This window comes from Schistocerca serialis, chromosome 3, assembly GCF_023864345.2.
Source record: "Schistocerca serialis cubense isolate TAMUIC-IGC-003099 chromosome 3, iqSchSeri2.2, whole genome shotgun sequence".
In the NCBI taxonomy this organism is placed as follows: Eukaryota; Metazoa; Arthropoda; class Insecta; order Orthoptera; family Acrididae; genus Schistocerca; species Schistocerca serialis.
Genome location: NC_064640.1, coordinates 976,368,270 through 976,385,627, shown reverse-complemented (window position 1 = coordinate 976,385,627; position 17,358 = coordinate 976,368,270). Strand labels below are relative to the sequence as shown.

At 38.4% G+C, this 17,358-nt stretch overlaps 1 protein-coding gene across 1 annotated transcript in view; it reads left to right on the top strand.

The window, feature by feature from the left end:
- Window positions 1-17,358, top strand: part of LOC126471414 (calsyntenin-1) — an 81,555-nt gene that overhangs the window by 25,846 nt on the left and 38,351 nt on the right. The window contains exons 7-10 of the mRNA XM_050099548.1: window positions 804-1,067; window positions 3,687-3,814; window positions 12,720-12,897; window positions 17,048-17,221. Of these exons, the coding sequence (XP_049955505.1) occupies window positions 804-1,067; window positions 3,687-3,814; window positions 12,720-12,897; window positions 17,048-17,221 (744 nt within the window). The remainder of the gene's footprint in view (window positions 1-803; window positions 1,068-3,686; window positions 3,815-12,719; window positions 12,898-17,047; window positions 17,222-17,358) is intronic.

The window sequence follows — 17,358 nt, the reverse complement described above, 5'->3', positions numbered from 1 at the left end:
CAGTCGTGAAAGACATGGTGTGCCAGTTTTGAATATTTCGAGCAGAACGGTATTCACAGTTCTGTCTTTTTAAAGAGCATCCCACACTACTAACCTTTTATTGTTGCAGGTGGAAATTGTAGGTGAGATGAGTGTGTGGAATTATTAGTTAGTTAATGAACTGTTGCACTCCATCTTATGCTATGGTGTAACACTTTTCAAGTGCTATGAGCAAGTACAATAAAGGAATGTTGTCCTGTGATAGTTTTGATTCAGTAGTGTATTCCTACAGGAGTTATCATCATCACAGTTAAGGTGAAAGATGAGAGGTGCTCTTTTGTCTTCAATTAGCCAGATGATTTGTTACATAAGCTGCAGTTTATTGGCTAGAAACTCAAGTAACACAAAATACTAATTGATTGAGTAGATATCTTTATTATGTGGTTGCCATCTCAAATTTATATAAGCTCAGACTTATACTAAACAAAACTGAGGTCCTTCTCCATGTTTCGTGCCCATTTCCAGCCTATTTACTGGTTTCTTTCTTTCTTTTTTTTTGAAATTTCATGAACATTTTACCTATCACTAAAATCGATGTATTGTGCATATCTTTATAAGACCCCTATACACACAAATTGTTTTCATGTGGTGGTGGTGGTGGTGGTGGTGGTGGTGGTGGTGGTGGTCTGTCACCATGTAATTTGTGGACAACTATTATCGTAAAAGTAATTGTGTGATAAAATGTCTTTTCGGTGTCAGTTATTTAATTTTAATATTTGCTATTTGTTCATATTGCACATTTAATTATGTTAAAATATTTGCAGGAGCAAGTATGGAAAGTATTGATTTGTTGCCAAGTCCTGGAATAGGATCTGAATGGACAAAGTCTCTCCCAACAGATGAAGGAAGAGAGTCAGATCAGATTTTTGAATTTGATGGTGTTAGCTCTGCCGTGACTATTCCTTCTGATGTCATGGACCATAATTTATCTCCTGTTTTCACTATTGCAACATGGATGAAGCACAAACAAAATCCTGACCAGGATAAACATGTCAAGGAGCACATACTCTGTTCAGCTGATGACCATAGTACGTCATTTTAATTTCATTAACTTTATTTGAATAACCAGCTGTTGCTGCACTGATCAGTAATATACTGGCTTAAAACTGTGTTGAAGTAATTTTTCTTTCAAGTGTCTTAATATAACCATCTGTGAGCTTATCATAATGTTGTGATTCAGTTGATATTTCATCAAAAGATATTGCTAATTTATCATTAAATATTTTATAATGTTGCAATTGATGATGCAAACTATTTAAAATTCATTGACATGTTTGTGGTGTCATAGCATGAGAGACATTGAATTTAGTAGGTAGTGTTCATGCTGGTTGTAGAAAAGCTGTTTGATGACGAATAGCTAGTCAGATCAGTCTGCGCCATGTATTCACAGTTTCTGCAATGTTAATCTTTGAACAAATAAAACAAGTAATATCTTTGAATTTGGATTTTTAATGTAAATTATATACAAGATCTAAAATTTGTTGAAGAAATTCGTCAAACAGTTCTATGTTGTGCCTATACAAATGTGATACTCCAAAAGATATTAAGATTATAACCATAAAACTACCAAAGAACTTTCTTTGACAATAGAGTTGTGTTAATGAAAAGTATTTAACATTGTAAAAAAGCTTTCAAAATAGCAATTTTACTGCGCAGATCACTGTTGATACATATTGTGATTACTAGTTTCAGCAAAGTTGTATTGCCATCATCAGACATGTGAATTATAAAGCAAAAGTGTGGCACAGTGCCATCTGGCCATTGAAAACATTGAAGGTAAACACACAGAAAAGTAACTCCCATGCAACACTGAGTACATGAAAATAAAAGCCATAACTATATCAGCAAGGCACAAAGGTGTGAAGTACATCAGAAAGAACACATCCACTGCTGTCAGATGTGTGTATGTTGATAACCAGGAGCTAGTTAACACACAGTGTGGTAACAGTGGATGTACTTTATCTGATGTATTTGACACCTCTGTGCCTTGCTGATAGAGTTACGGCTTTTATTTTAGTGTACTTAGTGTTACAGTGGAGTGTCCTTTCTGTGAGTTTATATCCATGTTTACAATGGCCAGGTGGCAATGCGCCACATGTAGGGGCTTTATAATTCATGTATACTGTTATCGGAAGATAGCAATATAACTTCGCTGAAACTAGTAATCAGGATATGTATCAACAGTGATGTGGGCAATAAAACATCTATTTTGGAAGTTTTTTACATTGATGCAGAAACTACTCCCCTGAAAGTGTCAGGTGATTATGTAACATTGCTTTCAAAAAACAAAATTTACCATAGTAGTCCTTCTGGGTACATAAAATAAAATAAAAAAAATAGATAAGAAAGATGTCTAGCTTCATAACATGTGTTGACTGTCTTAGTAGTTTAAATGATTATTCTTAAAGTATTTGGTGTGTGTGTGTGTGTGTGTGTGTGTGTGTGTGTGTTTTCAAATGTATCAACTGAAATGCTGTCATATAATTCTTCGGCTTGGGCAATCACACCAGTGTAAAATAATTGAAGTTACAAGAGGAATCTGCTACTACACTTCCAGTCTTCAAGGTATGGTTGGCAAAATGCATATGTGCCCATTATCTTAAAAAATCCACAGAAGATTCAATGAGACAAAAATTATGGTTAGGTGTGCAATGTGGTATAGGGTAATTAGTGTAAGTGTGTGAATTACCTGAGGCTTTAGGGATATTAGATGAGAGTTGTATATTTTACATGAAGAATTATCTACAAGAAAGCTTTGTGTAAGCTAGGTGCTACATTTATTGAATACTGGCAAAAATCAAATCAAGAAATCAGTTTCTTAGTAGCATTCAAGCTGTTTAAAAAGATTCACCAATGCTTTGTGCAAATATGGTAGTGAATGAGCTGTAATAAGCCAATAGCCCTGTGGAAAGAGAAGCTATCAACTTAATCTACCATGAAGTTTATGACCAAATTTTCTGGGATAAAAAAAGGATTTTTGTTCTTGATTGCCTATATAAGCCCTCTGGAAAAATTGAGGTAGTATTAAAAAAATCCACTCCATATTCAAGATTCAGCACCTGCTGGCCACCGTCTATTCCTACATGTGAAGACCTATGCACTTGGAAAACATTGCTGTCCAGTGACACAGTTACGTCTTATGTTGTATGTGGATAGTTTATAGATGTGGATCAAGTGTACTGACCTAAAGTGTGTCTTCATTGAAATAGAACTGGAGTTTTTACTCACGAAATATGCTTTCACTTACAGGGTGAGAACTTTTCACTAGGCATATATCAAAGTGGATAATATAAATGATAATTTCCTCAAATGATTTACAGTATCGCTTAATGTGTTGTGCTTTGCTGTATTTCTGTCTCTTGTTACAGCAGGAACTGAAAATTGAAATTGTTTACTAAGCATGTCAAAAAAAATTTTTTTTTTTTTTTTTCACATCTATAAATTCATGAATTGTCTTTTTAGAAGATACTTTCTCAGAAGACGTAAGACATTATAGCCAAAAAGGTGTCGGAGACAATACAATCATTCCAAAGACATTTAAGGTCTTACAAAAATAAAGTTAATGACCTTACTGTTCAATTAACCATATTAATTTATTGAAGGTTTGTATACAATATATCTCAATCTAAAATTACTTTCATTTACAGATATGAATAGACACCATTATGCTTTGTTCGTCCGTAACTGCCGTTTAATCTTACTTCTTCGTCGAGACTTTTCTGAAGGAGATCTCAATATATTTAGACCGGCAGAGTGGAGGTGGAAATTATCTCAGGTGTGTACCATTCTTCATAATTTTTGTGTGTGTTGTTTGAATAGGCAGGCTAAGTGAGTAAAAGATTTGTAATAAACTATTGTAGTACAGGGATATTATTTTATAATTTTATACTAATGTGTGTTTGATAGATCAACTTATTTAAGGTTAGATGAGTATCATTGAGTTTCGAGCAAGCAGAAGCAAATGAAATAATAATCCCAACAATTTTCCAAGTCACTAGCTGAAATTTTTCTGCGGTATACAAAGACTTGCTATATTAATGTTATTGAAAGAAAATCCATTATTCTTTACATAGGAAATACGACTTTTCACTTTTCTTTAAAGAAAAGAAGTAAATGGTTTTTACACAAATCGGTGAGACTCATATATATATATATATATATATATATATATATATATATATACTGTGTGTACTAGAAATCATAAATGAGTTCCGTATACTCTTTAAACTCTCTAGTGAGTCCTGTGGCAGCATTTCCAAAATTGCCGTCCCATTGTGCTCGTAGCCTCGACCCTAAAGTCCCCGCCTGTGCTCACTTCTCACTCGAGTCTGTCGTCGGGTACAAGTGGATGTGACTCGCTCAGAAAAGAGTGAGTACACAAGTTCGCAAGTGTGATTGTGGGCTTGAGGCATTCCCACTAAGTACATAACCTTTTTGTAAGAGTTTTCCACCCTTAAAATGTAAATTCCTTTCACACAGTCACGATTTTAGCTATAACCGTTTTCAAGTGCAAGTTGACATGTCGCAAAAGTCTGACAGTGCGAGCCACATGGGAAACTGCAATCACTTTAAGTTGGCATATTTGAATCATTCGGTGTCAAAGGCATACAACAAATTACGCATGGAAAGATGGTAAGTTGCACTATCTAAGAATCTCATTGTGTTCCTAGAGAATTTGTGTTCTATTGTTTGAGCTCAGGTATCACTGGTTAAGCATGACTCGAACTGTTCAAACAGGTTGTTACTGTTCAGCAAATCTCGGCTTCTGTTCTATCTTTTGATCAGCCTCCAATCTAGTGACATTTGTTGGTACTATATCCAAACCTACCTTTGTGTTTGTAGGGCACTGTGGATTTTAACAGTCTGTGTACTGGCCCAATAAGTGGAGTAAATGAGTTTATAAATACATAATGATCAGTGATGAATATAATATTTAAATACAATAGCACGTTCTACGTGGAATCGTACTGCTTTTTGGTATGGAATATTTTATAACAGCATTCCACGCATAACACCACACAGCACTCTTCGCACTAATAACATGTCTCCTTGGAAGATACTTTTCCACATTTTTTCTGTGGTTTTGAAGAAGAGACATGACATACATGAGAGGCATATATTTTGCTTGTGGATGGTAAATGTTACAGGAAATGTCTCTATCAGTTTGCCTACAGGTCTGTTTTGGTTTTTTGGAGCTATTGCCATATGATGTTGAGCCATCTGTGTAGCAAGGTGTGTAATGAAATCAGTTATTGTAATCTTCTTGGTCTGAAAGGAATTGTGTAATCAAAATGCATTCAATACTCGTACTAAGAGCAAATTAAAAAATAGCTTCCACCACAGTTTTACAGTTCTGTGCATGAACGTATTGTACTGCAGCTGCTAGTCTCAAAGGTACTCTCCAACCTTGGTCATTTTATAATCTAAGATTTGAAGTGGCTTCATTACTTCAACTCCTTTCCTTTTTGTGTGTGATGCAAAAGTGGCTACAGTCTTGTAACAATGAATATACATCCTTTGTGTGTCCTACCACTTCATTGCCAAGACTTTTCCTTTTCATCTTTTTGTCATTTCACCCTTCTTCAATTTAGCTGTAAATAGATTTCTAAGCATTGACTTTCTGCTTTTATTCACAGCCCCTACAGTACCGATACCTTCGCGAGATAACTGCTCAGAGAGTTCTGGACTAGAATGGAATCTATCTAAATAAACATTATGTCCTTTGTTCGAGCAATTGCCGCTAGACATCAACCTCATAACAACTGTTGAAGATGAATTGTCATCACTGTTGTGTTTTCCAGCGTAAACTTCGAAGTTTATGACGTAGTCTCTGTTTGCTTCTGCAGGCGTGTATGACTTCAGTCCATACTTCTGTGATTTATTCTGCATGGAAGTACAAAAACTGACTCGGCCATGAAATGGGCATATACCTTCATCAGCAGTCAGTTTTTCAGGAGGGCAATAAGTTGGAACGCATCTCTCATTCAAATTATTGTAGCAAGGAAGCACTTTGAAAACTGTATAAAAGCTTTGTTCTCCTGGTTTCTTTTGATCAGAGTTGACAATACCTGCACGAAACGTAAAGACTCGTTACCTGTGGACAAAAGTTACAGCTGGCAACATTGTTAGTGCACCTGTGATATGGTAATTTTGGCCTACGTGGCATGCTTGTATGAAACACAATGCCCAAGAAGCATCTAATTTCAGCAAGAGAAACTGGCTTCCGGGATCTGAGTACTGAATAAGGTTTCTTTCAATTGTTTGTGATGCATAGAGATTCGTTTGTGACTGCAGTTACTTTGTCATCAGTTATGACTATACTAACTCAATCAAGCACTGAACTCAAGCAGTCAGTCTGCGAGAATTTGTCTCTGAGTTGTGTTGACTGGTATTACTGGACCAGCATCACATTCATTTGTGGAAGGAACAGCAGCACTATACGTAATGTCATTATCACTACTGCAGCTCTCGGATGAGATTAGCAAAATACGCTGGCCCGTAGAACCTGAGGGCTTGGCAGTTTTGGAAGGGCATGCTGCCCGTAGAATCTATGGGCTTGGCGTTCAGTGTGTTACTAATAAAATTAACCATGAAACACAGAGTAAAGTATCTTCTTTGTTATATGTCATATGTAACAATAGCAACTAATCAGTAAATAAGTATTTACAGTCGTTTTTCTGTCAAATTCTCGAGCTTTCACTTGGTGTGCAATTTAGTAACGTCTGATTGTTCTCAAATACGAGTATTGCGACAGTAATTGTAAGGAATTAGTCAGTTTCTGATGAGGTATTTCTTTGCTCAGGCATTTAATTTTTTGTTAATTATCTTCATTCTTTCGTCTGAATGTAGAAATATGAAGTAAATTGGTCAAGTACTTTTCCAAATGATCGCTAACAACTTCTGTTGTTCATATGTTTTATGAAACTTCCTGGCAGAATAAAACTGTGTGCCGCACCGAGACTCGAACTCAGGACCGTTGCCTTTCGTGGGCAAGTGATCTACCATCTGAGCTACCCAAGCACGACTCATGCCCCATCCTCACAGCTTTACTTCTGCCAGTATCTCGTCTTCTACCTTCCAAACTTCACAGAAGCTCTCCTGCGAACCTTGCAGAACTAGCGCTCCGGGATAAAGGCTACTGCGGAGACATGGCTTAGCCACAGCCTGGGGCATGTTTCCAGAATGAGATTTGTCACTCTGCAGTGGAGTGTGCGCTGATATGAAACTTCAGCACTTGCCCGCGAAAGGTAAAGGTCGCGAGTTCGAGTCTCGGTCCGGCACACAGTTTTAATCTGCCCAGAAGTTTCATATCAGCACACACTCCGCTGCAGAGTAATCTCATTCTATATGTTTTGTATGTACATTCATGTGCCACGATATGGGGTACCTTGTGATATCATTTCAGACCTCCTTTTGACCAGCATAGTGCAGCAACTCAGCATGGCAGGGCATGGACTCAACAAGCTGTTGGAATCCCCTGCAGAAATACCGAGTCATACTGTGTCTATAATTGTGAAAGAGTTGCTGGTGCATGATTTTGTGCACCTACTGACCTCTCAATTATGTCCCATAAATGTTCAATGGGACGCCTGTCGGACAATCCAGGTTGTCAAATCATTCCTCGAATTGTCCAGAATGTTCTTCAAACCAATCATGTACAATTGTTGTCCAGCAATGTGGCACATAGTCATCCATAAAAATTCACTATTGTTTGGGAACATGACATTCATGAATGACTGCAATTGCTTTGCAAGTAGCCAAACATCCAGGGGATCTAGTCCGTTCCGTTTAAACACAGCCCACACCATTATGGAACCACCACCAGCTTGCTCAGTGCTTTGCTGATGACTTGGGTCCATGGCTTCCTGGGTGTCTGCACCACACTCAAACCATACCATCAGCTCTTACCAACTGAAATCAGGACTCGCATGATGATGTTGCTGTTTCCTGTCACCTAAGGTCCAGCTAATATAGTCGCAAACCCAGGGAGGCGCTGCAGGCGATATGCTGTTAGAAAATTCACTTGCATTGGTCATCTGTTGCCATATCCCATTAATGCCAAATTTTGCAGCACTGTCCTAATGGATGCAATTGTCATACGTCTCACATTGACATCTGCTGCCGTTTCGTGCAATGTTGCTTGTCTGGTAGCACTGACAAATCTATGCACATACCGCTGCTCTTGGTCGTCAAGTGAAGGTTGTCGGCCATTGCGTTGTCTGTGGTGAGAAGTAATGCCTGAAATATGGTAATCTCTGCACACTCTTGACTCTGTATATCTCGCAGTATTGAGTTCCCTAATGATTTCTGAAATTGAATGACCCATGCATCTAGCTCCAACTACCATTCTGCACTCAAAGTCTGTTAATTCCCATCATGCAGCTATAATCGTGCCCGAAACCTCATTACATGAATCACCGGAGTACAAATGATAGCTCTGCCAATGCACTGCCCTTTCATACAGTGTGTGCGTGATAATACTGACATCTAATATATGTGCATATTGCTGACATTTATATATGTGCGTTATCTATCCTTGACTTTCATTTTTACCTTAGTGTATGTTAAAAAACATATAGCTTATTTGTGTCCAAATGTTCATTAGGGAATCGTGTAGAAATTTAAAATAAATTGGATCAAGAATTTTCAGAGAGTTTTGGTGGCAACCTTTTCCCTTTATAGATTACATACATATTTAGATGGCGAAATATTATTTAGACAGTGATCTTCCTCTCGTCTTGAAAGTCAAGTGTAGAAAATTTCATGAAAACTGGGGTAAAACTGTAGATTTGTATGAATTACAAATAAACAAGTGGATATTCTTCTTTATATATAATAGTTTTTTTTGCAATATTTGGTGTTCCCCCCCCCCCCCCCACATTTGGTGTCAATTTTTGCCAAATGCAGTTTTTTTTCCAAGTGCAGTTTTCTTGCCAAACTCTCATCATTATTTTGCAAAAATTTGTTTTTTTTTGCCATATTCGGTGTTTTTTATGCATTTGGTTTCATATTTTTGTCAAACTCAGTGCTACTTGTGCAAAATCGGTGTTTTTTACTAAATTCAGTGTTCTCCTTTATGCCATATTTGCTGTTATAATTTTGCCAAATTTGGTGCTATTTTTTCCCAATTTCAGTATTTCTTCGGCGGATTCTGTTTTGAACTGTATTTTTTTATTCAGCGGTTTTTTAACATTCAGTAACTATCATTTACAAATATTAGTAACAGCTGTCCTCAGATTTATAAAATTTTTTTATGGCAAAATTAAAAAATTTTCCGTGTCTCGGAAAAATTGGCATGTCACATTATTTCACTGAAAACTAATTTCATGTTGCTTTTTGCATTATTGTTATCATGAAATTTTCCTGTCACTATCCATCACTCATTTAGTCTCACTAATATTATCTGCAAGTTGCTCAAACATATGGCTAGCTGGCATCTGTGTTGGTACTTCGTCTCATGGTCTTTTGGCTCCATCCCAGGATGGTTTTTGCCAAGGCTGTTCTACTGCTGACAATTTGGTCTGAATTGAGTCTGCTAGCCAGTCAGCTTTTGCCTAGCATCAACACCTTATTGCTATCTTCTTCAACTTGCAAAAGGCTTATGACATCACATGGCATCACCGCATCCTCATTACCCTACACGAGTGGGGTCTCAGGGGGTCTGCTCCAGATTTTTGTTGAAAACTTCTTGTCACACTATAGAATTAAAGTTGATGCTAATCGCTGTATCCCACATATACAAGAGAATAGGGTCCCACAGATCTCTGTAGTGTGGCTGCTCTTTCTAGTGGCTATAAATAACCCAGCTGCAGCTGTTGTGTCTACAGTGATACTGTTCCTGTGGGCTGATGGATTTATGTATTTACTGTTGCTCCTCAACTGTGGAATTACGCTGTAGGATGACACATGTAAGGTGCAGTTCTGGGCTGTCACCCTCGTTTCCGGTTTTCAGCCACCAAGACATGCATCGTGCACTTCTGTCACTGTTGTACTGTACATCCGCACCTACAACTCTAACTCAACGACTAGTTGATCAGTGTGGTGGAGTTTGACCACTTTTTGGGACTGGTCTTCAGTGCCTTGTTGATGTGGCTTCTCCATCTGCGCCAACTTAAGCAAACATGCTAGTTGCACCTCAATACTCTTGAGCTGCCTCAGTAACACCAGTTGGGGCAAAGACTGCTCTACACTTTATGTGTAGAACAAGAACGAAACAAGTCATATTTCAATCTGTTCTTATTTATTTTTCTTTTAGCTACCAGTTTGACGAGTCAGGACTGTGTGCTTCAGCATACTTATCGACTCTTTCTCTCTTACTGAAGCATGCAGAAGTGTATGGCTAGTCATGACTTGCTGTTAGTACGCAAGACAAGTACACGAGCTTTTTAGAGAAGCTACAGTTAACGGTACCCCCATCTACAGTCAGTATTCTGAAAGCCAAGGAGGCCAACCTGTGTGTTCTTCCCTGGGATGTCAAAGTGACCTGAGGGTCAACAACTTAGTGTCCAGCTTGCTAGAGGCCACAGAAGAAGATGGATGGTCACAAACAATGGGTGTTCAGGGTAGTAGTGGTCAATAGCGTGAAGAAAAACTGGGGGTGTCACTGTCGATTAAGAACATCTTGGCTTGGCAGTGATGATGGTGATAGGTTTGTGGGGCACTCAACTGCATGGTTATCAGCACCCGTACAAATTCCCAACCTTTGCTTAGTCCAATCTCGCCACTTGCACGGATGATGATGAAATGAGGAGGACAGCACAAACACCCAGCTGGAGTGCCACCTTGCGGTAAAACCTTAAACTTGCTGACGTACTACCTCTGGTGTTAGCAGATGACACCAAAGTGGCTTATCGGGTTTTGTTTTGCCAGTGAAAGTAGTTTTTTCTCCTCTCTGTGACATAGAGCACATTAGCCTCGTCGGCCCCTTGAGGTGTTGCCTGCTCTGACCCAGGTGGTCCATGGCTGCCCTTGGTGGTCCAGCCTGGCTCCTGCCCTTCCCACCTTTTTAATTCTTTCTTTCCCTTTTTTATCATTGGTTTACTGTCTCAATGTCGTTGCTCTCTTTCACAAGAATTTGTCAACTTGTCTGTGTTACTAGTTTTCATGGGGTAACAGATGGAATGGAAGCACCAGTCAGATGCAGAGGGTGTGTCTCCCATCATATGACTGTGTCCCAGGAGCCTCCAGCTGCTTTATGTGTGGGACAGCTCTCCTGCCTTCACCCATTTACCCCCCTCTCACTTCTAATTGCTTCTTTCTCTTGGTTTTCTTGATTCTCGGATATAATCGGGTTCGTCAGGCTTTGTCTCCTGCATCCTGCCTCTCTGGGGCTATTCCCAGCTGGACATATCTAGGATGGAGGGACCATACATTGGATGAAATTTGTATGTTTTTCATTTGACTTTTGGACTACAGCATGAAGCTTACTTCAGACTTAAGTCATCACCTAATGGAACACATCTGCAATAGTATACTTTGCTTCAGTTAATTTTTGTCTTGCACCTTTCACTGTCTCTCAAAAAAACAGCATATTTAAATGCCATTTGAACCTGACAATTAGTTGTTAAGCCTTGTTAATGCTACTTTACAGCAACGAGATCATATACTTGCCTTGCATACTAACAGTAAGTAATGACTAGCTGTACACTTCTGCATGCTTCAGTAAGAGAGAGAGTTGGTAAGTATGCTGCAGCACACAGTTCTGACTCATCACACTTGCAGAACTACAGCAGAAATGAACTGATGGTGTAACAATGGTGCCTTGATTTATAAAGTATGCAACCCTCAACATTAGACTTGTGCTCACTCTATTTCTGATCTCTAGTCCGTACACAAAATGTATAGCAATAGTTTCCTTTTCAAGGCAAAAGTTTTAAACTTCTGGAAGGGCCCTTGTGTTATAAAACTACTAAATTATATTTGTGACACGTAATTGTCTGACATTCTTACAATACAATTTTTTCATTTTATTTATGTTATGCATTCTTTTTCTTTAGCAACCATCTAATTAGCTCAGATTACACAGAAATACTTCAGAATTGATGTTTCCCTGTGTTGAAAGTGAGATGGAGCTATAACACCAAACTCTTTATTTTCATGGATGTGATCATTTTCAGCTTAAAGTTTATCTCAGCCTAGTTAGTTAACCTTAGCATGGCATTAACTACGGCATAGCATTAACTACAGCATAGCATTGTAAAGTGGCAGAAAAACTTCGTTTGAAACCTTTATTATATATCAGTGTATCAGGTAGTGGTTTTGCAGGTTTAGGAACAGGCACATATAGTGGAGTTCACAAATTAATGTATATTCAGGTCAGATCTGGAGAAAAGAATTTACAAGAGTCTGAAATTAATTAATTTATTTATTTATGTGGGGGGGGGGGGGGGGGGGGAGGCAGACAATGTGTTTATTGGGACGTATTACTCACTTCTTGTTATTTGAGATACAATCATAACTGATTCCAGTCATACATTGGCCATCCTCAGCTTCTATTTGTGTGTAAAACTAGTTAGTATTATTTTCATGTTATGTGATTGCGTTTAAAATAATAATCAAATAGTCTCCACTTGTGTTGTTGGGGTTAAAACACAGGTAAAATGTCTAAAGCTTTATTGATTTCAGCATACAAAATTTTCATAGCAATACAGTTATGTGCACTGTTTAATCTTGTTAATCAGGTGTGTGATAATGAATGGCATCATTATGCAGTATCTGTAAAATTCCCTGAGGTTACCCTGTATGTGGATGGTCAGATGTTCAAAGCAGAGAAGAAGAATCCTGAAATCATAGACGATTGGCCACTCCATCATACAAAAGGCATCAATACTACACTCACTGTGGGAGCATGCTGGCAAGGTAAGGTCGACAGTTCTGTTGTTATTCCCCATCCCGGCTCTACTAAAATTGTTTAATATAATAAGTTGATGAACTTATAACTCTGTATTACCAGGTTTTTGCAGATTGCGTACTGTTTTGTGAGATTGCAGTTACAAGAGCAGTTCTTTCATATAAAGTTACTTCATGTACAAGTAAATTAATCACTAATTGAAGATCAGTTTGCACACCTAAGTGCAATGCTGGGAACTTTCCTCTAGTATTGCAATGCCATTGCTTTCCTTTCATCAAGTAATGAACTGGTTTACCCAGAGTGTGAGAGTTTAATGCTGATTTAAAACCACAGTGCATATTGCCATTTTTAACTTATGCTAAACTTAGCCAGAGTTAAAGTGTCTCATTAATTTCCATAAAAATTGTTACACCAACCAGGGACAGAATTCAAACTCCTTGGAAATATAATAAAATATGCAACCAACTGGTACATACGTACGTACGTACGTACATACATACATACATACATACATACATACATACATTCATTCATTCAATGTCCCTCAGATTAATGTGAAGACCCGTCACCTTTAGCAGTGTGGACCACTTGGAGACGTGCAGATAGAGAGCCAGTGAGGTTCTGGAAGGTACTGACAGGGATGTGTACCTGTACTCACTCCAGTGCTGTGCTACGTTTCTCACTTGATTATCTGTGCTGCGTGCTGCCTGATCGAGATGGTCCCACAGATTCTGAATTTGGTTTATGTCCACGGGGAGATGGTCAGAGGAGTATGGTAAATGCACCCTGATGCTCCTCGAACCATACACACTATGAGCTGTGTGACATGTTGCATTGTCCCGGCCGTGGATGCCACCGTACTGAGGAAAAATAAACTGCATTAGGGGTGGACAGGTCCTCGAGGTCAATGTGTACTTGCGTCGATCCGTTGTGCCATCGAGAATCACTTGGAGAATGCCGTGAAAACATTTCCCAGATCATAATGCTCCCTCATCTAGCCTGTACCCTTCAGACAATTGTTACACGGTGCTCGCATTCGGATGTTTCGTGCCGTATATGCCGACAGCCGTTTGTCCGATGTAGCGTAAGGTGTCATTCCTCTGAAGAGGCTACCTGTCACCACTCGGTGGTTGTCTAGTTCCGGCACTGGAGTGCATATTACAGCATTCGTTGTCGACGAACGGCGGTCGGCGTAAGATGCGTGAATTGAGTGCCTGCAGTGGAGGCCCGTACACAGTAACGTTTGCCGAATGCTCATTGAGGAGACACTGTTCGTAGCCTCTTGGTTCGTCTGTGTAGTTAGTTGCTCATCAGTTGCACGTTTATTTGCCTGTACGCATCTCTGCAGCCGTCTTCACTTCTGTCGTCTATGGCCGTTTGCGCACCACAGTTCCTTCGATGCCAGTTTTGGATACCACTGTTTTGACATGCGCAGTATACTACAACTGCAGCAGCATGTGAATAGTTTACAAACGTGGCCTTCTCAGAAATGCTTCCACCCTTGGTCCGAAAGCCAATGATCGTGCCCTTTTGGACGTCAGATAAATCACTCCATTTCCTATTTATGAGAACTGCAGTGTTTTCTGAATCGTTCGATCACTCCACTGCTAATGCTGCCACCTGTTGTCGGAGAGTGGTTATTGCGTGTTGATGTCCGACGTAGGCAGTCGTCACATTAATGGGACGAGAATGTGTATAAACCACATACATTTAGTTTATCATTATGGAAGAGGTATTATTGTAAGACCTCCAGATACAGGTGGGATTGACAAAAGCTTGTTTGGGAATGTACAATATGAGATATTTATTTAAGCAGATATGGATAACATTAAGCTCATTTGATGAAAAAATAAAATACTGATAATAAAACTTTACAAGTGGAATGTGAACCTGTAAATTACTGTAATTTCTCATCTCTTCTTCTTCTTCTTCTTCTTCTTCTGCTGCTGTTATAGTAGAATGTTTGCACAGTCATAATTCACACAGTCCATGTGAAATATGGTAGGTGTGATTTCCTTATGAGGCATAATAGTCATAAGAAGTAAATGATATGTTTATTTTTAACTATGCCATCACTTATATAAGCACTATTGCTACCTGAATGCACTCACAACCACCCCAAAATCTATCAATTACACCAGAAGCACACTGCAGACAGTCTCTACTTCCCAAACCCTGGGTCCTTGTAATATCCATGGTACCTTGGAAACATAGTTTTCTCACAGTAATTTAAATGCATGGGAGTTGGTTACCTAAAATGAAATATTTATACTTCCATGTAAACAGTATGGTTTATTTCCACTTTAGCAAACCATAGATGTTCCTACGATCAAAGGTATTTAATGGAACTGCAGCCTAATGCAAGATTGCCTCAGAAAAGATCCCGCATGCTTAGGCCATAACTCAGTCCAGTTTCTACAGTGTTTTTCATAATACCTACTTACTGTAGAAAATGTAACTGTAGTTCCATATTAACTTTTTGGGCTTTAAATGTAACTCTGCCCAACCTTATGTGCCATAAGTTTTGTTTCATATCCTTAAAAATGTCAAAACAGAGTTTCTGTACATGAGAGTCTATGATGATCTCACATAGTTCACACATACCATATAACTCTGTAATTTTTTTAAATATTTCAGCTTTTCAGACAGTCAGTGCTAAGTTACATTACCTTTTGCCTCAGAAATGAACATTCAGACTGATTCTTTCTTCAGTTACTTGCACTTCTCTGCTGGTTCTATCTTTTTGCAAGGCCTATGATTACTGCTGTTTACATACTAACAATTAGAATGGTTGCCAGACATGTTGAGAAATCCTCTGGCAGACAAACCAAACTGGAAAACCTTGCCTGACTGACTATTCTGTAAGCTCTGTTTAGGGACGTGTCGCCATTCACTGTGTGGTGACAAAGGAGATGTTTATCACTGAAGTAGTTTCAATATTTGTCATCGCATGGTTAGTTGTAGAAGTGCTTAATGTGACCCAAACAACAAGGAAAATCTAATTGTGCTGTGATTGCCTCGTATCATAATGTATGTCAACCACTTCCCTGAATTAAGATCTGGATTTGATTAATTACTTCTATGAAACAACATTGCCATCGACTTTCAAAATAAGTTAAAATATGTTTCCTAGATCTTTATCATAGCATGTAATGTACCTTTCCCAGTATTGTTTTAAAAAAGTAAAGCAGCCTTTAACCCAGAAATCCATTTTACAACAGAGTGCTTTGCTAGGTATTATTTTAAGTGGTATGCCAGTTATTAGACAACCTGCAGTTTAAAGTGAACTTGGAACTACAGTGCAACATGCTATTTTGCACATTAACAAATACATTGCTAGATGTAAAAAAATATTAGTGTCAGAAAAAATTCTAGGACTGGCTCAAAATTCAACCCTGGACTTCTGGATTTGTAATCTGATACCCACTTTGCTTAACAATGCTTATGCATATAAAAGAATTGGAAGTTCCACTGTGCTTGTAATTCCATATTCAGCTGTAGCACATTTGGAACAAATACCACATCTTGGTCTGGATCAAACAGTCCACTGGTAAGGGATGAAGAAAGATTTCTTCTGTTCCTCATGCTTAATAGAACACAATCAACCTGCCGGTGTGCAAACCAACCTTCTGGCTGCATTACCTTGTAACAGTATTACTACAGGTGACATGAGTTGTCCCGAAAATAGTTTTGCATGCCCCAAATAACACATTTCTTTAACCCAGAATAAGGGTGAGTCACAACGGTAGTGCTAGTAATTACACATTTGTATCATTTCATAGAGAATAATGCCAAAAGAGTCTGTAAGTCACTGAGATTGATGCTTTCCTGTGTCACTTCTGCCATTGTTTTGCATTGTTCTGTTTTCTGTTTAGTTCTCAAAATTGGTTGATATTGCATGAAAGTCTTCAGATAATTCGTTAAAACACTCCTTCTGTATCATTGCTCAGCAGTTACTGTTATTTAAGAAAGGTAAAGCAATAAAATGTGTTGTGATATTTCTTTAATACCTTGAATCATAGGTTGCAATGAAAGACATTCCTGGGATAAATATAGCATTTAATAACCCAGATATGAAGTGAGCTTGGCTGGAATTTTCCCTATGACATATTTTTACTCACTTTCATTATATACTTCAGACTGCATCTTGTTCTCCAGGTTCTGACAGCAAGATGAAGCATCATTTCAGAGGCTACCTAGCAGGTTTATCAATACTTCTAAATAAGACTGAGAAACCTGAAGTTCTTAGCTGCCTTCATAAATGTAAAGAGAGTTTAGAGGTACCTGCTATGGAATTACTGGAACCTGGAATGGAGCTGTTGACAAACAGTGGTGAGTAAAATAGGCAGCAAATTCAGTAATAGGGTTTGAAACTTTGCTTGGAAAATCTGTTCAGGAAATTTTAGTATTACTGCATGATTGATTCTGTTAAACTTTTTCGGCTAACTTGATTTTCCTTATTTCCAAAG